A 24,189-nucleotide genomic window follows, 5' to 3' on the forward strand; every position below is an offset into this window, starting at 1 on the left:
CCAAAAGGATGTTGTTTGATTCTTTAATATGTACTATAAACTTTTAATAGTTATTGAGATAATACTATTAAAATAAAATAAATTTTTCGCAAAAAAATTAATAATTATGGATATTTTTAATTTTTTTTTTCTTTCTTAAGAAAATAGCAGCTTTAAAATTGGACAATTTTTTAGGCCATCAAATCACCTAATATGAAAATCATGCTACTAAATAGCATTGTTAATTATTTTTGAAACTTTAACTTTTTATTACAGCCGCAGTAGAGACCAGTCTATGGTTAAAATGATAATACCTCAAAGTTTATAATTTAACCTTATTTTCATTTTTATGATGTGATATTAAAATATTTTATAGTGCGTGTGAGGAAAAGTATCTACATTATATTTATTAGGAAACAAAAAACGCAAACATTGAAAACTGTTTGAGCACTTCGTTCCGATATAAAAAAAACGGTTTATTTAAACGGAAAGCTTCTAAAAATTGCCCAAAATTAATGCCATTTAAGGTGGGTAGAGGTATTTATAACCTATAATTACTAACGTTGTTTTCTAGTAGCAAAATAAAGATACTACCTACTTACGGACTAGACAGGTACTTATACATTAAATACTTTCGTTGGTAAATATTTAATAAATAACCTAATAACTATGTCATAAAAAAATAAAATAGGCAAAAGAAATTAAATTTATTTTCATTACTAAAAAAATAAATAAGTTATCTTTTTTAATGACAAATGAGTAAACATCTTTTATTATTCGTATATTATGTCACACCTGTCTGTATCAATAGACGTCTACAAAAAAAAATATTTTATTTTATTTTTATTTGTTTTATTTTACACTGGACTGTTTTAAATTTAATTATAGAATACATGCTTCACTGGTTAGTATACTACGAGTACGTATTCAGTACACATAGACACATAGAAAATATTGTCAATTCTTAAGTAATATCATAAGTTAAAGTTGTCAACACACGTCATTGGACAAATCCATAAAAATGTTACCAGCTAATCCTTTACTTCAAAATTATATTTTTAAATAGGAGTTCACACATAACTGAAGTATTATTTATAATACTAAATATGTATGAGTGATCTATTTAGATATTTTTAATTACAAATGTACGAATATTAAAATATTAGCCCTACTACCTAGTCAAATACTATTTATTCATAAATAAATAGAGACATAGAAAAAGAGAGTTTATATAATACTAATAAATACGTTATGAGAAGTTGTATTAAGAAAGTATCTAAGCTATTAATACCAAATTTTAATATTATCGATATTTTTTTGAAAACTATTGGTACTTGTATTACGTCACTAGCCGCGCCATCTCCTTTGTAGATTCGTACTATATTTTTCAGTTTCTAAATCTACAAGCTAGATGGCGTTGCTAGTCATGCGGATTTACAAAGCTAGAATATTTGAATCCTACTTTTGCTCTATATAAATTTACAAAGCAAATAACATTAGTAAGAAAACTAATTTATCGCTCAGAAATTCTACATATCAGATTTGTTAAAAAAAACTTACATTACACATCACAATAATTGATACAACCACTACAAATATTAAATAAACAGATTCAGCCAATTCTTTACAATGTAGTAAACTGATAGGCTAGTAAAATAGTGCTACCCCTTTTACAGCATTCCATGCACATGTATAAAGTATAGTACTATTCTCATGTCATTTTAGTTTAGCTCTAACGTTAACAATCGACTCAGCACTATTTTGTCATACTACTTATGCAGTGTCCACAAAATAGGCATCTTCAGTTTTTTCACCATCTTTCCCTTTATTTACATCACCCAGTACCAAAACCATATTTGACAATATTTTATTGTCTTTTCATCGCATCTATAAGAAACCTCTAGTTTTTAATTAATTAATTTATCTTTTCACGAGTTTCTTTGTCATCATCATTTAATATTGTTTTAATATAAAATAATTCTAATTCTGCTTCTAATTTCATGTTTCTTTTTGACACCAAATTTTGATTGATTGATTTTATTTAAAAAAAAAGTCACAACACATCATAACTAGTTTAGAAGTTTACCCATTCTTTTTCTGTTTCATATAATTGTCACATGTTAATCTTTTGATCACCAGACACTTTTTTCAACCTTTATTAAATTAAGAATGTTTTTCACAACACTTTATGTCCACAAGGCATCAGCCTTACACAGGTTGTGGCTACGGGCCGACCACACGGGGTCCGCTGGCCAGTAAACGTCGCACCGACTGATGGTTGTTGCTGTCACTGCTGGATATGTCGCTAGTGCTGACTACGGCTGGCTGAGAGAAGTTCTTGCAGAGAACTAGCACCTAGAAGTAAAGAATGATAAATTAAAGCTGACTATATGCTTGCTTGAAGCGCTGATAGCGTAGAGGGGAGGAGCTCGACTTCTCTTTCGGAGGGTCGACTTCGAATCCCAGCACGCACCTCTAACTTTTCTAAGTTATGTGCGTTTTAAGTAATTAATATCCATTGCTCGACGGTGAAGGAAAACATCGTGACGAAACCTGCATTCCTGAGAGTTCTACATAATGTTCACAAAGGTATGCTGAATCCGCCAATTCGCACGAGGCCCGCGTGGTTGACTACGCCCTCACCCCTCCTCATTGTGGGAGGAGACCCATGCCCTTTAGTGGGCCAGTAATGAGTCGATATGATTATCATGATAATATGCTTGCATTGATTGAGTGATTCGCTAAAGAACTAAAGTAACTGACATCACTGAAGTGGCAGTGGGCTGGCCACGTTCCTCGGAAGACCGAAAAAAATCTTTATTGATAAAAAGATAAGATCTATTTTGCTTGCTTGCTTTTGGTTTTTTATACGTTAGGTGACCTATATATGACAAGGAAGAAGAGAAACAAGATGTAAGTAAAAAAGGCCTTACCGTGTATATAACACTGCAGAGTCCCATCGCAGCTCCGGACAGCACATCCCACCAATGATGGCGATGGTCAGTGATCCTGGTAAGAGGACAGGTCATCGCGTAGATGATGCACAGGACCTGAAGTAGAGGTACAACCAGGACGGAGCGGTTGTGCCAACTGAAGGCCCGTCTTTGGAGATACCACTGAAATGAATGCAAAAATTCAGTGGCTATATGTAGAATTCTGTTAACCATACGGCAATAAAGTACTGGAAGCGAATAATAGGTGATAAACGACTAAGACACCGGGAGGTATCTTTGCATCGTTCGAGTCCATGTAGGACTGGAGTATATCGATAGCGCAGTCGTATTTATATCAAAATACCCACCAACTCCATGTCATATAAATTTACTGTAACATTCGACCATCCTGACTAAAGTTTGCGACCCTGCAAACATACCTAGGCCTAATCGAGAAACTAAAGCTGTGAATCTACTACCGATTGGAAATTATACTGAGAAGAACCGGCAAGAAACTCAATACTTGCTCATTTTACATATAATAAAAAGACATATTTTAGCAGGTAAGTGGAATGGCAAATATGGTGCACCTAATATGACACGGCTCGCAGTTACGCGGTCAGTCCACAGACACGTTATCGTAGATGGTCAACGTGGACTTTCTCGTAAATAGGTCACACAGACACATTGCTGACTCTGTATGATTAATAGCACAAACACCACTCTTGCCAAAAGCTTAGTAGACAATTGTTAAAGATAACCACAGTCTGAAAAACAATAGTCACTAAGAACAATCGTCATTTCAGCTGACAGTCAAATCGAACAAGTTCACCACGTGGGCTAGACTTTCGTATCGTACCACTTCTGACTGATAAACGACTAAGATACCGGAAGGTATCTTTGCATCGTTCGAGTCGATAACGCAGTCGTATTTATATCAAAATACCCACCAATTCCATGTCATGATCATTACATAATTACTTGATCTTTATAAAATTACTGTAACATGGGTTTAGATATTTGTATAACACAAATTTACTCGTTTTATTATATTCTAGTTTTCGCCGGCGAAGAAGAGGACGTCGACTTTTGCCGCTATCCGGCTGTAGGGCGCTACCGCGTTCACTGGAGCGTTTGGACTTAATTCTAGTCCAAAAAGCCACACTTGTCAAAACGGCGACCTAAGCCGAGGTCCCATAGCTCCCCGACGCCGTCGAGCCCACAACTTCTGGCAAGCTGAAGCACTCACTCCCATCTCCCGGTGACGCTGTTACAACCCTCGAGGAGTTTATCAGCTATGATTCTCATTATTATTAAATTCTATATTTCGTCGTACTTAGTAACCTTCATTACACCGCATTCGCATATAACGCAAACACGATTGTGAAAAAAAAAACAATGTTTCGTAAATTTTGCATTTGTATTTCTTGTTTCTTACGTTAATCTAATTTCACGTATTTATGAAGCAATCGAATAGCCACGATTGCAATACATAAGCTCTAAATATTTTCTATCCGAATTATTTTATCAAAAAAATCAAAATTCATTTATTTCAAGTAGGCCATAAGCACACGTGAAACGTCAAGTATGTCCGGCAGATTCTACCGAGAAAAAGCCGGCAAGAAACTCAGCAGATGCTCTTTTCCAACATCGTTTTACAATTTAACAATCTTTGTTCTATCTTGTGTGAGATGAAAGCGGAGCGGCTTGCTTCCAGGCAACCTTGTCACTAATAATTCATCAATAGTATAGTAACCTCGATGTATTAAATGTGTTTTTATACATTCTTTAAACTTATGTAATGGTAAATCTAATATTACTTTCGGTATCATGTTATAAAAGCATATACTCAGCCCCACAAAGGTTTTCTGTACTTTCCTAAGACGATATGCTGATATCACTCGTTTTATATAATCTGTGCTCCTAGGACGTTCTTGTTCCTGTAGTACTTCAGGGTTAATTAGCCAGTCAGTCTGCCAGCGCTTCCGTGTTGGGGTATATATACGAGTATGATTGAACGGTTCAAGTGGGGTTAGCAGTGGCGTAGTGCAAAATATTGAAAATTATATCCTGGCGGAAGAGCCAAGTATTATTTTTGGCAATTTTGCTACTTTTGCCAAATAGTTTAATGAAACTATGATTATGTAGGTGCATATTGATAAACGACGAAAACCGGGAGGTATCTTTGCATCGTTCGAGTCCATGTAGCACTGAATTGTATCGAAAATGCATCCGTATTTATATCAAAATTTTCCCCCAACTCAATGTCATGAACATTGGTTTTTAATCAAATTTGTAAAAATCCTAATCAATTTAATAAAATGTTTGGCAAATATGAATTGATAGTTATCAAAAGTTTAATTAATTACCCACTTTATAAATTTACTGTAACAATATATTATAGAATGTTATCCAATAAATGCGAAAGTGTATATGTTTGTTATCAAAACAATGTTCGGCTCAACTGCTGCACCAATTTTTATGAAATTTGGCGCAAAAGATATAGATTAATATAGATTGCATCTTGGAGTTGAACATAGTAATTCTATCTCGGATAATAACCCGGAAAACAATAACGCGTGATTTAGAAATATAACCTTGGGTACCTTTGCATTTATTTAATTCCGAAGGACGGTTGAAGTCAGATAGTCGGTCGGTCGTAAAAAATGTCGTATGTCTTCCAACTTGAAGAATACATGATGATAAGAGCAAGAAGGAAATACCCTTCGTTACCTATATATAGAGAAAGCTTGTGTCCTGGAGACAGAATTTTTCTTATCCTTGGAACAAAAACAATTTCCGCAGGATTCGATCATAGGAAACTTTCGGAGGGAAAAGTTATTATGCAATCAAATAAAATGTGTGTGATATCTTACCGCTAAAAAGAGTCCACAGTAGATAGAGAGTGAGGTGTGGGCAGACGGGAAACTCCTGCTGGAGTCGATCTGTAGGTATCGCGAGAACCTCGTGGAAGTGCAGGTGTAGCTGTGGACATACTCCGACCTGAGGGATAGAAATACATATAATTTAAATAAATACTAGATTGATACTGTAAATGGAGATTGGGGGCTAACTATCATCGATGAAAACAGTCTTATTATAATACTTGTTGGCGTCCCTGTGTTTGGAATTATAATTCTTCAAGTCGCCAAGGTATGTTATATAAAACTAGAATTTTATGATAACACTGCTTTAAGCAATGGAAATGTTGACCCACACAGGAAGGTGTGTTTAGATTAGATGCATCGGCTATTTATGCAACATTAAATGTACCATAAATAGACATTAAACACAGGTGGAATAGACTGAAACTTCTCCAAGAAGCATATCTAGCAGGGGCAGGCTAAAGATTATAACAAACGATGATGGTTAAAACCTGTTAGGTTTATTGTATGTTATATAATTAATTTAACGTAAATTTATATCAGTGTACCACCTGTAAACAAAATAATACGCGTAAGCGCTGTAAGGGCTAAATATTAATGTATTAATAACCAAAGTGCCACCAAATTGTACTCTCTTGATATGTATTTATATCTCTGTAAATATTATTTTTCATTGGTGTACAATAAAAGTGTATTCATTCATTCAATCAAAGTGGAATAAATTTGACATATTTTCTAACTGTTACACCGTAAAATGAATAAGTCAGTTACAGGCCCCAAAATCACATAACTAGAAGTTATTTTAGCTCTGAAACCGAAGCTGCAGTTTAAATTCTACGCATTGCCCTCAAAGGAATAAATATCGATGAGAGTCTTTGCTATGGTGCATATTTGTACGGTAACGTCTTCCAAAACAATTAAGTGTAAAGACCTGTTAGTAATGCAACAGCGTGAGGCATGTACTGACTTTATTCTTATAACTATGCACCTCATACTATATTTGTTATTTACCCACCCTCACACCATCCACTAATTTAACGTTGATATCTGTAGTGGCTTACTGGAAGTAATCATTATAAGTGGCTATGTTAGTGTATAAGTTTTGTTAGCTGTATTTTTATTATAAATAGCATGCTTACGTTAATTAGCATTTTAAATATAGAAAAGTACTCACCCATTGCAATTTCGCGCTTTATCCGGCTCGCATAAGTCGAAGAAGGTAGGCCTTGGAGACCCAACCACACACTTGAGTATCTCAAGCACGGTTAGGTTGACCACCGCACCGTAGATGTAGTCTCTGTATATGAAACCAGCTGTCTTAGCGCTGCAGAGGAGTTTATTCTTCTTAATAGAATACTCGTCGTCTCGGTGGAGGATTGTCTCAATCGCCCAGATCTGTAACAGGATGATTGTGTAAGATGCTATTATGGTTGTTACACAATCTGATTTTATGTGGGAGGATGAGTAGCGATGGATGTGATCCATCAATAGGATCGCCTTACACAGTTTCTGAGTTTAACTTAGTACATGTGGAAACTATTTTGATGACGTTTTGAGTAAGTTTTTGGGGCAGAACTGTTTCAGGCATGAGGCAATAGAAAATCAAATGCATAATGGCTTGAGCACGTTGTGATATGGTCTGTAATATAATCGAAACATGAAACTAAAATGTGAAGCGATGAAACACGAAAAGTTTCATACCAACCGTACCGTACCGTACTCAGTACTGGCGGTGCCTCGTCCGTGACCCGGATCGGATTTGAGCAAACCAACTGGACACTACCTGAGCTCTGGTTTGTACACCAGAATTAGTACCAGGGACTCATAAATCATAATATTAACGTAATTAAGCCTTCTGAAACATAAAAGTTTCGTTTAATACTGAACGTATCGGTACACCCGCACCGCAAGACGCATCTTTACTGGAAGTGCCTCGGACATGACCAGGAGCGGATCGGAGTAAACCAACTTGATACAATCTAGACTTTGGTTTGTACAACAGAATAGTACCAGGTTCTTATAAATGAAAATACTGCATTAGCAAAATATTATCCTTATTGAGCCCTCCTAACTTTTTTAATACAAGTTAAAACAAAACCTTTATTTAAATCCATGTCCTCTATGGGAAATGATGCATATGCCAAGAGCATTCCGACAGTGATAGGCTGAGGATAGTATGTAAAGTATTATTGTTGTGTTCATATGTTTGTTTAACATTGAACTTTAAAAACCACTTAAAATATTTGCGAATTCTTTGACACCAACGACGGCCATTTCGCATACAAACGATTTATTATGCCAAGTCTTGGATATCTATACTAAGTAGCAAATTAACGTGAAGTGTCAACTTTGTTTTACCAAACAACATAATTTAACCGTGGCTTATAATGCAAATTTTCAATACCTAAACACAGTATACAAATATTTGGTTACCACCGGTTTCCTATTTAGACAAATTCATTCAATAAGTACAAAAAGGAGGAGGTTTAATTTTTTTTATTTCGTTGCTCAGAACTGTCTTCTTTTTTTTTCCTTTTTTCGCTTTTAGATGTGCCAAATCGGCACGTTGTATTTCGCCAATGTCACGTATACTTGGAAGATCCACAAAGGTGATTGTCAAAATTCAGAACTGTCATTTATAAACCGATTTGAAAAAATATTTTTCTATTTAAGACGGTATGCTTCCCATGTGGTCCAATGTTAATCAGGTTAAGATATGTCGAAGGGATGCTGGAGAAATCGGGGAACTCTTTAAATAATTCAGGGACTCCTAAAGCGATTTGAGTATATTTCAAAGTGACTTGAGCATTTTCTATCGAAAACCACCACTTAATCAAGTTGATGATGAAGACCACGGATCGCCACCGGAACTACTCGATCTAATAAAAAGTATTACACTGAAACGGTCATTTGAATATTTTGAAGTGAAATGTTTGGACTTGGGGCGTATTTGAAAATTCACATGATGTATTTTATACTAAACTTACATTTCGAACTTCAATCTTTTACCATGTAACAAGCGATTCCAATTTTGAAGTTACTAAATTACTTTCTAATTATTAATACAGTTATACAAAAGTAATGACTGATTGAAGCGGTGATAGCCCGGTGACTTCGACTTTACTTTCGGGTGGCCGATTCGAATCCCAGCACACACCTCTAGCTTTTTTAAGTTATGCGCGTTTTAAACAATTTAAATATCGCTTGTTTCAATGGTGAAGGAAAACATCGTGCGGAAATCTGCATGCCTAAGAGTTCTTCATTACGTTCTCAAAGGTGTATCGAATCTACCAATCTGCCCTGGCCCTGGGCGGATTCGACTTGGATTGCGTGATGGACTACGGCCATAACCCTTTCTCATTGTCATATGATGGTGATGACGATGATAAATAACAATTATTTATCATATACTCACAATAATATACGGCACGATTACGGTGATAGCCGCGATGAGGGAGATGGACATAGTGTCTCCTGTGTGTGGGAAGGAGAGGTCTGGGTCGTTGCATCGGAAACCGCTGCGTCTGCTGGGTATAGCGCCTACTTCTAGAAGGATGCATACTGCTGCCACTGGGGACAAAGAAAATTAACATAAGAAAGCGGAATACTACTGACTAACACGAAATCTTTGATATGCGAGTAACGCATAGAGCAATACCAATGAGTATGCAAACACTCAGCCATCTATGCCATATTGTAATCTGTGGAGTATACATTTCTTACTCTCTTTTTTTTTCTTCGCGCTCGGCTAACATCCTTTGTTACGCCTCATGAATAAAAAATGTACTTTCTATATCTAAAAGTTATCAAAGTTGTGCTTAAAGATTTGGTTTTTACAAAATTTTGTACCTTCGTGCCATATTAAAGTATATATTCTGTCAGCAAGAATATGATAAGAGATCCTTGATAGCGTATCCCTTTTCGTTTTCTTTTTAGTTTTCCAAATCCTAAGGTTGCTTGGCATCGATTGCTACTTAGAGATAAGACCGCCTTTTGTATCCTTCTTCCTACTTGAAGTTATTTCTTTTTATTTTCTGAACTTTATGTGAAGTACAAATAAAGAGTATAAATATAAAGAAAAAAATATGATCTGATGGTGTAAGTTAGGGAGCCAATTATGCCTAAAATAAAATTACAGAAAAAAAGCATCTAAAATTTATCGAAATAATATTTCAAGAGTGTAAAAAGTCTGTAAATAAATTCTATTATTGTCTATTATTTGTCTTTGAGTCCTTTGAACTTGGCGGTTAAAGGTAAATTTTTGTTAATTTTAGAGGGTCGGATTTTCTTAAATAATAAACTTTTAAAATAAAAGAAATCATACAGACATATCTGCACGAGACTGAGTATTGCTCTAGAGGCTTCATTCAGGCAGAAAATAGGGTTTCTAATACATTTGACGACCGAGTGGCGCAGTGCAGTGCCGAATCGAACCCAGTGGCGTGGGTTCGATTCCCACAACTGGAAAATGTTTGTGTGATGAACATGAATGTTTTTCAGTGTCTGGGTGTTTATCTGTTTATTATAAGTATTTATGTGTATTATATTCATAAAAAAGCTACGCTCACTTTGGGGCTAGATGGCGATGTGTGTATTGACGTAGTATATTTATTTATTTATTTGTATGGAGAATCCCACCTATACTGGCCTCAGGACCTGATAAATACAGGATGTTAAGATAACAAACAGGCAATTGGGTAAATGCAACTGCATATTAAGGTAATGTGAAAATAAGTTTTCAAAAACCAAATTAGTAAGTCCATTGACTCGGATGTCTTAATTTCGTCGTTAAAATTCAATTAGGCAAGTAAAATATTGAGACCGGCATGACGTAGAAAACAGATATTATATCATATATACTTACTTAAATTCCATATTTTAATTGTAGTATTTTCATTTACACACACTTGGAAGAAATATCAGTATAATGTGTTAACTAAAAAACTATTTAAATAACCAAAGTACTCACAGTGTTATTCAATCCCAATATTTAAACAATAACAAAAACTTACCTAGGCCAAATTTTCTTTGTATAATAAAGAAACGTGATATTCAATATTTTATCCAGAAAATTATACTGAACCGCGTGAAGCGGATAAGGTCAAGAATATAACCACGAATGACATATTTTTAACAGAGTTGCCGGCTACTGTTGGGTAGTACCTATTCTTGGCTTGGGTACAAAGATTGTACAATTACTTAAACTGGCTGGTTTGACAATAGATTAAAGAGTAAGCATTCTTTAAAAAAAAAAGTCGGTGCCATAATCACAATCCAACCAATGCGGCCCGCTATAACAAGGTTGATGTAATGTAATGATCATTGATTTGATTACAATGTGAACCTTTGTGGTCGATCTTTCGCCACATAAATGCCGTTGGAATGATCATGTAACCACCAACCTTGGAGTATCCAATACTACAGCCCGGAGTTAGGAAATTTGCAGTGTTAACGTAGAGCACGTAAAGCCGTCTGTCGTCGTATTATAGTTTCGACCCCACACACAGTTCCCACGATACGCAAGAGTAAAAACTGAAATCAACTTTCGATATTTCAAATTAATATCTACCTAATGCGTCTTTAATTGGCAACGTAACGCATTCTTTATCACACGCTGATCGGTAAATAATATCATTAATATTCGATGATGGCACACATTCCTTAAGGGCCTGGCTATAGCTATGACAAAATTCTTTGACCGAATAACTTCTAATGAAATATTTAGAATGCAATAGGTAATAGGTATGTTTATTAGAACGAAATTCCTTAACGCGTCTTGCGGTAGGACTTAGGTTATTGGTAGTAATCGTCACGTAAGGAACAAGCGTTACGTCCTCAATGCAAGTCGTTCGGGTCCGTCTGTATATTATCTTCCTGCGCTGGCTAAACCTCTTGTCGGCACGTCTTTGTCTCCCAGTCTCCCACCAAACCAGAGAAACTACAGAATTTAAAAATTCCTGTATCATATCCGCCGGGACCTCCCACTTAAAACCACAGCGCTGTACACCGCTGCGCCAGGGCGGTCGTCAAACTAAGTGTAGAGTTTAGTATTTTCCGTGAAGCATTGTTTTATAACAATACTAAAGCGTTTAGTTCCGCGCATCATACCGTATAAGCAATAACATATTACTGTGTAATGAAAATGACAACTGATTGACATTTAACTAATACTAAGTATCAGACTTGTTCTGCAAACGGAGCTGCTGAATTTTTATACCGGAAAAGGAAATGCAGTAGAATAGCGAGTGAGATACAAACGTTCCTTTTGAACACGCATAATAGTTATTGCAAAAAAAATTGCAGGTTATTTTAATTACCGATAAAAGCAATAACATACTACTGTGTAATGGAAAAGGCAACTGGTGGGCATTTAACTAAAACTTAGTATCAGACTTGTTCTGCAAACGGAGCTGCTGAATTTTAAAACTGGAAAAGGAAATGCAGTAAGTGCAGTAAAAATTGCAGGTTATTTCTATAGCCTCTAACAGTCTACTTCTGGACTAAAGGCCTCTTAAATCAGCACGCTGGGCAACGGAAAGAAATAGAATACGAGTAAGATACTAAGGTAGAGCTCCTTTTGCAGACGCTTGTAAATAATTGCACGAAAAAAATGCACATCTTTCATAAATAGCTTATTTGTAATAGGCTATTTATGAAATATCTGCATATACTACATCTGCATATAATATTGCTGGACTAAAATTCGGCCACTTCCAACGGGAGGTTTGGCCCATAATCACCACGCTGGGCAGACGGGTTGGTAACCAAAGCATGTAGTAGTAGCATAGAGGACATTGCTGCCCGTTCTTCGTTATATTCCCTTAGTCGTCACGACACCAGCAGTAAGAATAGGGTTCGTAAAAAAATATTATGATCTGTCGTAACACACACGATATGGAAGCGTTAGTAGCCCAGCGTTAGTAGCCGAGTTCTAATCCCAGCACCAACCTCTAAACTTGCTAAGTTATGTGCATTTTAAGTAATTAAATACTCACTTGCTTCAACGGTGAAGGAAAACATCGCTAGGAAACCTGCATGCCTGATAGTTATGCATAATGTTCTCAAAGGTGTGTGGAGTCCAACAATCCGCACTGGGCCAGCGTGGTGGACTACGGCCTTAACCCCTTCTCATTGTGGGAGGATACCCGTGCCCTGTAGTGGGCACGGGTCGGTAATGGGTTGATATTTTAAATAACTTAAAACGCCAATAACTTATAAAAGTTATAGGCGTGCTGGGATACGAACTCAGCCCCCCGAAAGTGAAGTCTAGCTCCCCCCCACTGCGCTATCACCGCTTCCATGTCGATCCTTAATAATTTACAAATGCGAAGAGGAAAACAAAAGGTTCCCACGGCAATTTATTCAATTTAAATTAAAACTTTTAAAATTTATATTATTTCATGTTCTTTCTGTACAATGAATTATTTCACGTGAAGGGAATATAGCTGATGACTATAATACGAGTTTATATTATTTGTTCAGGCATCAGTGGTAAAACTTACTTAAAATGTGGTCATTTTTATGGAGCAATAAAATAATTTTTACTTTATTTTATTTGTAAAAAAATGTTATAAACGCGGACAAAGAACCCGGGCGATAGCTTATTATTACTAAAAAAAAAAAAATAGTAACTATCGAAGGTGTGATTCGTTAATGTCTGAATCGAGTTTGGAACACATGGACCAAAAAATTACAATAATGAACAGTCCGCTAGAACAACAGTGAGCCAATCTACGCCATTGAGTACCTCTGTGCCCAAATTGGTAAGAGAAAGCATTCCTTGGACAAAAAATGGAGTGTAGGCGATTAGAAGAGGTCGTAACGGTGAAGCTAAACTATACTTGAATATAATTTTTGTATTTTATTTTTAATTGAAATGCTTTATCGTCGCTCATGTTTAAAATAAGGTGAGTTTCTGTCTTCAGGTTTAGTAGCTCAAATATAGACATTTGACTGCGGATCCAGTCCGGATAATTCTTCTTTTGTTTGGTAGGTCATAGTTCAGAGGTGACGAATGAATGCTTTTATTGCACACCACAAAAGTACATAAAAAAGAAAAGTATAACAAGACAACACATACAATTTGGCGACCTCATCGCTTTATAGCGATTTCTTCCAGGCAACAGGCAAACGGAACAAATACAGAAAATTTAGGTATTGCCAATATATGGGTATATGACCCATAAAAATATATTTCATTACTTAAATAAATATATATAATATATGTATTAGGTGATCTAAAATATTTTCTAAAATTAATTCAGCCCGTTTTGAAATATTCTACAAAAACATAGCATATAATGATGACGTTTTATTATTGGTATCATAGTAGAATGGATTGCATAGCAATGAAGTCGGTTATAATTTTTTCATAATCCTGCCATTACTTGAATTAACAAAGAAATGTTACTATAGCTTCGTATCTAATATAGAACATCACCGCAACTCCCTATTATACCGACAGCAGGCATAAATTATCACATTTTATTAACATTTAAGATTAACAACCGAGTGGGAGATATCAATTCACAGATAAATTCACTAATTTATGGCGGACCATTTTACGTCACGGGCCCTTTGAGACGCCGTGGGTCCCATTCATGATAGCTATTACATATTTTTGAATGAGAAATTCTTCAGATGCATCGAAGTTTCTGGATTGGAATGGTCGACCGAATAAATGATAAACCAAAGCTGTGATAGCCTAGTGGATAATGTTTTGGCCATCCTTTCGGGGTGTCATAGTTCGATCCCCAGTACTTCTAACTTTTTAGAGTTTCGGGGTGTCATAGTTCGATCCCCAGCATCTCTAGCTTTTCAGAGTTTCAGGGTGTTATAGTTTGATCCCCAGCACCTCTAGGTTTACAGTGTTTCGGGGTATCATAGTTCGATCCACTGCACCTCTAACTGTTCAGAGTTATGGGGGTTTCATAGTTTTATCCCCAGCATCTCTAACTTTTCACAGTTTTGGGATACTATAGTTTGATCCTCAGCACCTCTTACTTTTCAGAGTTTTGGGGTGTCATTTTTCGATCCCCAGCACCTCTAACTTTTCAGAGTTTCGGGGTGTCATAGTTCGATCGTCAACACTTCTAACTTTTCAGGGTTATGAAAATTTAATATATTCTACCGAAAAGAAGCCGGTATGGGAAACCCCAGTTCCACTTTTTTAAAATCAAATTGTACGTTAATTTATTACTCTATTTTAAACAAGCTTAGAAGTGGTGATATCTAAGTTTAGTCAAGTATTCGGCCTTTCATTTGGGGCCGCGAAGATCGATCCATCGTGTTTTAACTTTATAAGCAATGAAATATCCTTGCTTTAATGGTGAAGGAAAACATCATCTACCTCACAGTCCAGCGTGGTGGACTACTGCCTAAACTAGAACTAGGTAGAATAGTAATCCCTCTCAAATTTCATCAAATCGGTCGGCCCTAAAACCAATAAATATGAATGGTGTCTCGCGGTTTGTCCTGCTTTAATTTTGTTTTTACACAGCCTTCATTACCGTTCTAAATGATGGGAATTTCTATCGCGAAATAATATTTAAATCGGATTAAGGTAGCCCGTTCAGACCCAGCTTTGGCTATTTAATGTTGAATATAGATTTAAACGGGATAAATTCAATCATCAAAATCATCATTCAAATTGACCTGCATTTCTACGTTAACTACGTGTATAAATAATACCTTTGTGATGAACCGGAAAAAAACATATATCTATAATTTATTTTTAGAACCTATTGAGGTCGGTTATATGGTTATTAAAAATGCAATAATCATAGTAAATGTCTCGTTATGTCGGTATGTTAATGTATGCTTTTACTCTAAGTAACATCCTCCATAAAAGTTTATGGTTCTAATTGAACCGTATTATGTAAAATACCTTTAACTTTATTATGTTAATGCGGCTAATCAATTTTAATATTAAGGGCTAGGGCTTAGGTATGATGTAATATGCGTTGTTCATTAGTTACCGATGTTATATAACATTATTGGTTGGGTAACCGGATGTTGCAAATATTTATTTCGATTTTTCTTTTTTTTGAATGAACAACTATTTCAATCCGATCAAATGTCTATACTGTACATGTTATACTAGTGACTTCATACACTAAAGCCGCGACCTAACATCGAAAAACAGTGTCCCAAATCGATTACGAATAGTGTCTAGGTTTGCACAGCAAATACGACATATTCTATAATATGCTGTGAAGCAATTAAAGTAGCTGCAACCGGACATTCCAAATCAGTATTCCACATCGATTACGAAAAGTGTCTACAGTTGTACAGCAATGAAGGTACACTCTACAATACATATACCAATCTCAATCTTCTTGAGCTGTGTTTTACGCCATTGGTTGCCTGGAAGAGATCGCTATGTAGCGATAAGGCCGCCAAATTCTATACTTTGCGTTAAATTTTTATTTATAAATTTTCTGTATGTTTATGTGGTGTAAAATAAAAGTGTATTCATTCATTCATGCATCCAATGATGCCAATTAAGTAGTCCCAAACGGACATTGTAATTAAAAAAGTGTACAAATCGATTACGAAGAGTGTCTATATTGGCACAGCACGTAAGACACACTCCATAATATTTTCAGCTAGTATTACATACAGTAAAGCACTAAGAGTAGCCGCAAAAGGATTTTGAAATTGGAATTGGTGTCCTGCGTTAATTACGAAAAGTGTCTAGGAATTTACGATTGAACTAAGACACACTTTACAATATTCTCTACCCTACCTTTGTCATACAATGACGTCACTGCATATTTCCTGTCAGTATTTGATAACGTGTCCAAATCATCCTTCTTCAGGATCTAGGGCAGTAGTGCAATTGTTGTTCACAGTTGCACTTTGGAAACATACAGTCAAGAAATGGCAGCGTGAAACTACTTTTAATTAATTAAAAAAGAAAAACACACGCACTTCAGATAACAAACAATTTTCTTTTACTATTTGTTGCAAATACCTACTATTTTTATTTTTAAATCCTTAAGCTATTCAGTCGACTCATATGTTAAGGGTTATCAAATATTATTTACGATTTCACCACTAGCTTGATAAAATGCTGCTTATTATTAGAAAAGCCGCGTGAACGCTTGAAATTGGTAATCGTATGTTTCCTCGATAGGAAATTGATGGTTATCCAAGTTGCTCGGTCTCCATTGCACAACTGAAATGCTCCCGATTGATTAATGACTGTTCGATTACATGTCATTGTTACAAGGTACGTAATCACCAATAATACCTTATCGGTACAACAATACTCGAGTGCCTACTTGGTACTCTCGATAATTGTCGATGGTTTTCAATTATCGAAACATTGAGGTCAAGAATACCACGATCACTGTTCAGGTATGAATTTTAAAGCAAACCCCTTCTTGACGGAGGTTTCTGTTTTTTAATTTGGTAAAAACAACTTAATGTTGTCCGCGTTCTTAGTACGCACTTTTTATGGGTTTTCTGGGATAAAAAGTACGTCAAATTTAAAGTCGCGCAACGCGCTAAGGAGCGAGCTATATTGGGAGTTTCTTTTCGGGACTAAATTCGCATCGAGGAATTCCGTAAGAGAACCAAGGTCACCGACATAGTTCAAAGGATAAGCAAGTTGCAGAGGCAGTGGGCGGGGATAAGGACTGTTGGGGCAGACGCGTTCTGGAGTGGAGACAATGCCTGGTTAAGCAAGCGTGGGGCTCGTAGCAAATTCTTTATAAGAGCCCTTGATCTGCTATGGGTTCTTAAGTATAAAGTGTCAAAAATACGATAAAATACTCAATTGTGGGTATTTAATTGTGTAGTAAATTACTATAGGCCATGTCCTATTTGCGTGTCTGTCTGGCAGTCAGTCAGTCGGTCAGTCAGGAAGAGATGTGCGGTATTAAATATGCGGGGCCCCCTTTCGCGTGGGGCCCGTAGCTACTCTTGCAACGTGGTTAATCCGGCACTGAGTGGAGAACGCGAATCGGTAAGCGTAGTGTTGGTCGACATCCAGCCCGCTGGATAGATGACCTTAAAAAGGGGTCTGGAAGCGGCTGGCTGGAAAAGGCGGAAGACCGTTTGTGGTGGCGCGCTCTTGGAAAGGCCTATGTTCAGCTGTGAATGCCTAGGTCATGCTGCAAGTCGAAAGCAAGTTTAGGAGCAGTTTTCCACGCACAATGGAATGGCAATTTTTTGTTCAGGGGTTTTATTGCAAAATATGCTAGAGACATATAAACTACTTATCCAAGAATAAAGCAATAGTAAAGTATATTTATAAGATTGCAAAATTTTCTATAATGTGCCAACGTACAGTTCAATTATCTGTACTGTGCCGATAGTGTAACATTATATTGCCAAAGAGACGCTAAGCCCTTTCCCATTGCTTGCTACTTTTTGACACGTTGTTTGCTAACAAACTTGAACAAAACCGTTTATGACACCAAAAATGTATATACCTTAGAACGCTTATGTAAATTACTGTACAAGTTTCTAGTTACCACACCTCTGTAATATGTTACGGTACAACATTTACATGTATCATCTTCTTTATAAGGTATATTTATGGCTGCGACTTCATCTACATCCATAAAAATTTAATAAGTAGTTAATTAGCGAATTATAGGCGACAAATCGTTAACACAGGCGAAACTACATAGTCTCCAGCATCGACGCAATGTTGCCTGTTTATCGGCTTTTTACCGGATATACTTTGGTGAGTGTGCTCAGCAACTTCACAATCTTGTTCCTCCATCTCCGTTCTACCACAGAACAGCGAGACACCGTGAGCGGTGGCATCCTTATGTGGCTGATATTCCATCAACACGCACGGAACGTTTTTTATCCACGTTTCTGATACGTGCCGCTAAGATGTGGAACGCCCTCCCGGCAACTGTTTCCTGCCACGTATAATTTGAGTACCTTCAAGGCTAGAGTGAATAGGCTTTTTCTAGTCAAGCGTGCTCCAACCTAGACCTCATCATTGCTTTGATGGCATGGCATAACAGGCATGACTGTCGTCAAGCGCTGGCCTATCGTAAATAAATTAAAAAAAAACTAAGCTTATACCTAAGCTAAGCTAAAACTAAGCTTATTATTACCTGATGGTAAGTTGAAAGCCGTCTATAAACAGGGCAACACTAAGCAGGGCTTGCAAGGAAGACGTCCTGTAACGTCCGCCAACCTGATGCGTACGTTTTGAGCTTCATGTGCCTAAAATAACACCGTACACAAGGCACGTCTATTGGTTTTCCACCAACGAATGGCACATACTCTGATCAAACATCATGTGGAAATAGATACAGATGTTTGTTTTTTGTTTCACCACTTATTGTAGGTTTGTAGTAAAGTACATTATTATCTGACGCGAGTTAAGGAGTAGTTAACTAATATTTGTTAATGGACGGTGGAGTCCTGAGGTGTGTTGCGACCTCACACATGATAGCGCACCTCATGGACGGTCTACCAACAGGTAGACCGTCCATGAGGTGGACATACAATATAAAATGAGTCGTAGAAATTGCTGGATACAAGAGGCACAAAACAAGTTCTTCTTCTTTCTTTTTTGTCGTTACACTCTTGACAGAGTGGTCGTGGTCATCATGAAGCGTCTTTGAGGGCAGATGTCACACGCCCCACGAGCATCCAATAGTTCTCTCGGCTGGCCGAAAGACTGGTGCACTCGTGCAAAGGACCGCCCACAGCAGACTTAATCTGATCGGTCCATCGCATGGGTGACCTTCCTCCTATAGTAAACTACCTCTAGTAGTCTACGCTTTCACAACATGATTCCTAAGGAAATTCTTGACCTACCAATGCATACATTTAAAAAATGTGTAAAAACGCATCTAGTACAGCGAGGTTACTATACATTTGATGAATTCCTCAATGACAAGGTAGATTGGAAGCAGCCAGCCTCGCTCTCATCTCCCGCAAGATAGCAAAATGATTGTAAATGTTGATGTTGGAAAAGAGCAACCACTGAGTTTCTTGCCGGCTCTTCTCGGTAGAATCTGCTATCCGAACCGGTGGTAGAGTCACTACAAACATACATACTTGACGTTTCAAAAGTGCTTATAAAGTAGGCCTACTTGAAATAAATGAATTTGAATTTGAATTTGAATTAAGTGCCCTCCACCTTGCCCTGCACGACAAGACGCTCTATGGAGTCACTCTCACGCCAGGAGACGTGCCCGAAGAATTTTAAGATGCGACTCTGTACTAACGCCGAAAGACGTTTTTTAATGCCGATTTCTTGGAGTATAGAGATGTTGGTACGGAATTCGGTCCATGACACTCCCAGCATTCGTCCCAGCACCACATCTCCAGAGAATCAATTTACAAAACAAGTGAGTCAATACAAAAAACTTATGTCCAGCAGTGGAAATCCTTTGGTATTTTATTCATTTTGGTATTTATGTATATCTATCAACACTCTTGGCACTATCCCGTTCTCTTGCTGTAAGTCCTATCTACAAAGGTTGCCTGTAAGAGATTGCTTGCAGCAATAAGGCCGCCTTTGCATGTCTACATTGTGTACTGTATACTCCTTACTGTTCCTTTTCCTGTATGTTATACGTGCAATAAAGTGTTTCTTCTTCTTCTTCTTCTTGCTTTGGTAAATGATGATGATTTATAATTATATTATTTTTAACATACCTCAAACCTTTAATAATAATTTGTAGTTAACAATATTAGTAAGCCTAGAAATCTGACAATTAGGGTGTGATTATTTATTATAACATGACTATTGTTTTTTATGAAATACTTATAAGTTGAAATATTCATAAACTACTAGGTGTCAAAATCACAAAAAAAAAATACCAGGAAATTAAAAAAAAAAAGAAATTTGTACGTCAATACACTATAGCATTCTAATGATATGAGATAAGGTATGTCTAAATTGATTGATTGTTGCATGTATTTTTTCCACTTCCCATACATATTTCATGAAAAAAAAAACATTTTAATATACATACAGACATTTCCTCCCATTTGATTATGTGTAGAACATAAATCTGTACAAAAATATGTATATTGACTATTGACACCCGATTTTAACATAAACTATAAACATTTATTCTCATATCCACATACATGTGTAATATCTTATATCCCGAACAACAGGTTTTTATTAAATTAGCGTATTGCATCCACCGACCCAAATGACCCCATTCTACCCGACATTTTACATTTTCACACAAAATCTAGTTACTTGAACTTTATGTCGGAGACGCTAAAGACGTAAATATATATGGTTATCTGTTACAAATAAGTTGGTTGGTTATGCATTCCTATCTAATAATTAGCAAATAAGAAATATGGTCATTGGTTATGAATAGGGCATTGCTATGTTTATGGTTGATTTAGAACAGATGGAGTTTGGATATTATGTTATTTAACGAACCACGACTCATGATCCTAAGTTTAATGGTAAGGGGCAAAAACACTCGTGTAGTCACGTGACGTCTCTCCTTCTGCATATCACTGAAATGTCAATATGATGAAAAATTAAAAGTGTTTTTATTGTGGTAACGTCATACATTAAACAATACACAAACAAAAGCTATGATAGCGCAGTAGGTATGAGCTCGACTTCACTTTCGGGGGGCCGACTTCGAATCCCAGCACGCACCTCTAACTTTTCTTAGTTATGTGCGTTTTAAGTAATTAAAAATATCACTTGCTTCGACGGTGAAGGAAAACATCACGAGGAAACCCGCATGCCTGAGAGTTCTACATAATGTTCTCTTAGATATGTGGAGTCAACCAATCCGCACAGGGCCAGCGTGGTGGACCACTGCCTTAACCCTATCTCATTGTGAACATTATGTAGAACTCTCAGGCATGCAGGTTTCCTCACGACGTTTTCCTTCACTGTTGAAGCAAGTTTTATTTTAATTACTTAAAACGCACATAACTTAGAAAAGTTAAAGGTATAGCTGGGATTCGAACTCGGCTCCCCGAAACTGAAGTCGAGTTCCAACCACCGCTTCGGTACTATTCTAGAACTTAAGTAAAAAATCTTTACAAAAGCGAATTAAAATTCTTTACACATGTGTTTTATCCACACACCGAATGTATATAAATGCGAGTAAATAACTTCCGTTCGCCAAAAAGATTAACACTTCGGTGCTTTAGGAATCACTTCCTGTTATTGCAAATTGCAGGGGTGTAGGTCATCAACATCAGCCAGGGTTTCAGGGCATACCCATCACGCTGCTCCAATGCGGGATGGTGTGCTTTAACGATTTAGGCTTAGAGTAATCGCTGAAAACTGGGGGTTGACTGCGACAATTTCCGAACTCCGAGCTAGTCCTCAGTTGATGGACAGAAAAACCCTATATCTGACAATTCTTGGCCCAACCCACTTTTTCAGTGCCCAGACACTGAAAAAGTGGGTTGGGCCAAGAATTGTTTATCTGTATTTTATAAGTATTTTTGTATATGTATTATTAAAAAAAAATATTCATCAGTTATTTTAGTACCCAACACAAGCTACGCTTACTTTGTGGCTAGATGGCGATGTGTGTATTGTCGTTGTAGAATTATTTATTTTATTTATTATATTTTAATAAACATTTTATTATAACATCAGACATCCTCACACGCCTTGGTGAACATTATGGAGAACTCTCAGACATGCAGGGTGTTTTCCCTTCACCGTTAAGCAAGCGATAATTTAAGTAAATAACTTAGAAGAGTTATAGGTGCGAGTTGGGATTTGTTCTTGTCGAAGTCCTAACCAGTAGGCTGTTACCGCTTCTACAATAAGTGCAATAACCTTTCCATAAATAAAATTATGATGATATCGATAAGTAAGTATACAATTAACCCACAGCCTGGGATATTAAAGCCTTGTAAGAAATCTTAATCGCGCTAGATTTGTAAAAGCTGTCTCATTGTAGAACTGATTATGCTGATTTCGGATCTGTGAGGCCCGAAATCGATTATAATTATTGCACTGTTGCACGGCAGATATTTTAGGGTAAGAAATGAGAATAAACATCTCATTACTGTATAAGAATATTAACTTGAGTTTGCCCGTCCATCTGTCCGGCCTGTGTGTAAACAAACGGGTATCAGATTACTGTAACATGGTGAATTCACAATGACACTGTTTTGGACAATTGACGGTTGTTTATTCGGAAAGTGTGAAATTTCCCATAAACACGGTTTAACGGTGAGTGCAGTACATTTTAGCTTTAAGTCATTATCATCATTAAAGTACCATCTTACTTATCTTTTTAATAATCTTTTTTATATTTAACCCCTAAATGGTTTCTACGCGACATAGTACCGGAACGATAAATCGCTTGCACGTGTTTGTCGATAGGTTGGTAACTAGCCACGGTCAAAGCCCCCACAGAGATAATTCAGAAATAATAAATTCCTAAATGTCGGGAATCGAACCCGGGAATTCCCACTTAAATTCACAGCGCTCACCGTTGCGCCAGGGAGGGTTGTAGAAGTGTCTGTGGGCGGGCACAGCTACTAAGCTCGTGCGAACTAAATTAATAATTGCTCTTCTATTTAGTATGGCAGATCTATAAAAACTCTGTGTTGAAATAATCTATAACAGATTATGCTACAATCTATACTAATACTAATACTAAGATATATATAAATCTATAGAGTTTTTTACGGTTGTTCCGTTAAAACTATTAAACTATACATCCGATTGAATTGAAATTTTGCATCCATGTAGAGGATACATTGACTTAATGGATAGGCTAACTTTTTTATAAGTGTTAAATCTCCGAAGTGTATAGCGGGGGCGTTAATGATTAGAAAAAATCATAACAAACTAAATTTTGAATTTTAACTCTTCTAGACATGAAATTTGAACAGAATTTTGTTGGGCTATGAACAAGAATGTATTAAAAAAAATATATATATTATACTAAAATTCCCACAGACTTAAAATTTAATAAAAGTTTCATGTTTGTTAAATTTAGGTAACTTACTATCAGATTTCCAAAAATTTTAGCCCTGGAGGAGATTGTGGGGGCGTTAAAATTATTTATATAATTATAATTGTTGATAACATCCTAAAGGTTTTTAGTAATAAATAATGGACCAAGCTGTGGTAACCTAATGGTTACTAAAAAAACATAATTTGTTACATAAACAGAGGAACACTTTGAATGCCATGCAAGGAACACATCCTATGAAATTACACCCTTCGGACTGGAACGCAGCTTAGCAGCTTAAATAGGCATGGGGGTAGTAGGGACTTCCCTGGACAAGCTTGGCCACAAAATGCTTTAATAGGTTTATCTGTATATTATAAGTATTTATGTGTATTATATTCATAAAAATATCTTACAGCTATCTTAGTACCCATAACACAAGCTTCGCTTACTTTGGGGCTAGATTGCGATGTGTGCATTGTCGTAGTATATTTATTT

General features: G+C 36.5%; 1 protein-coding gene across 2 annotated transcripts in view; it reads right to left on the minus strand.

Annotated features, from left to right (window-relative positions):
- Window positions 1-925: 925 nt before the first annotated feature.
- Window positions 926-24,189, minus strand: part of LOC120633273 (phospholipid phosphatase 2-like) — a 117,039-nt gene continuing 93,775 nt past the window's right edge. For both annotated transcript variants that reach the window (XM_039903451.1, XM_039903452.1), the window contains exons 3-7: window positions 9,213-9,367; window positions 6,972-7,192; window positions 5,789-5,915; window positions 2,913-3,095; window positions 926-2,334 (exon numbers count right to left, since the gene is read on the minus strand). In XM_039903451.1, the coding sequence (XP_039759385.1) occupies window positions 2,203-2,334; window positions 2,913-3,095; window positions 5,789-5,915; window positions 6,972-7,192; window positions 9,213-9,367 (818 nt within the window). In that variant the 3' untranslated portion in view covers window positions 926-2,202. The remainder of the gene's footprint in view (window positions 2,335-2,912; window positions 3,096-5,788; window positions 5,916-6,971; window positions 7,193-9,212; window positions 9,368-24,189) is intronic.

This window comes from Pararge aegeria, chromosome 21 (genome assembly GCF_905163445.1).
Source record: "Pararge aegeria chromosome 21, ilParAegt1.1, whole genome shotgun sequence".
In the NCBI taxonomy this organism is placed as follows: domain Eukaryota; kingdom Metazoa; phylum Arthropoda; class Insecta; order Lepidoptera; family Nymphalidae; genus Pararge; species Pararge aegeria.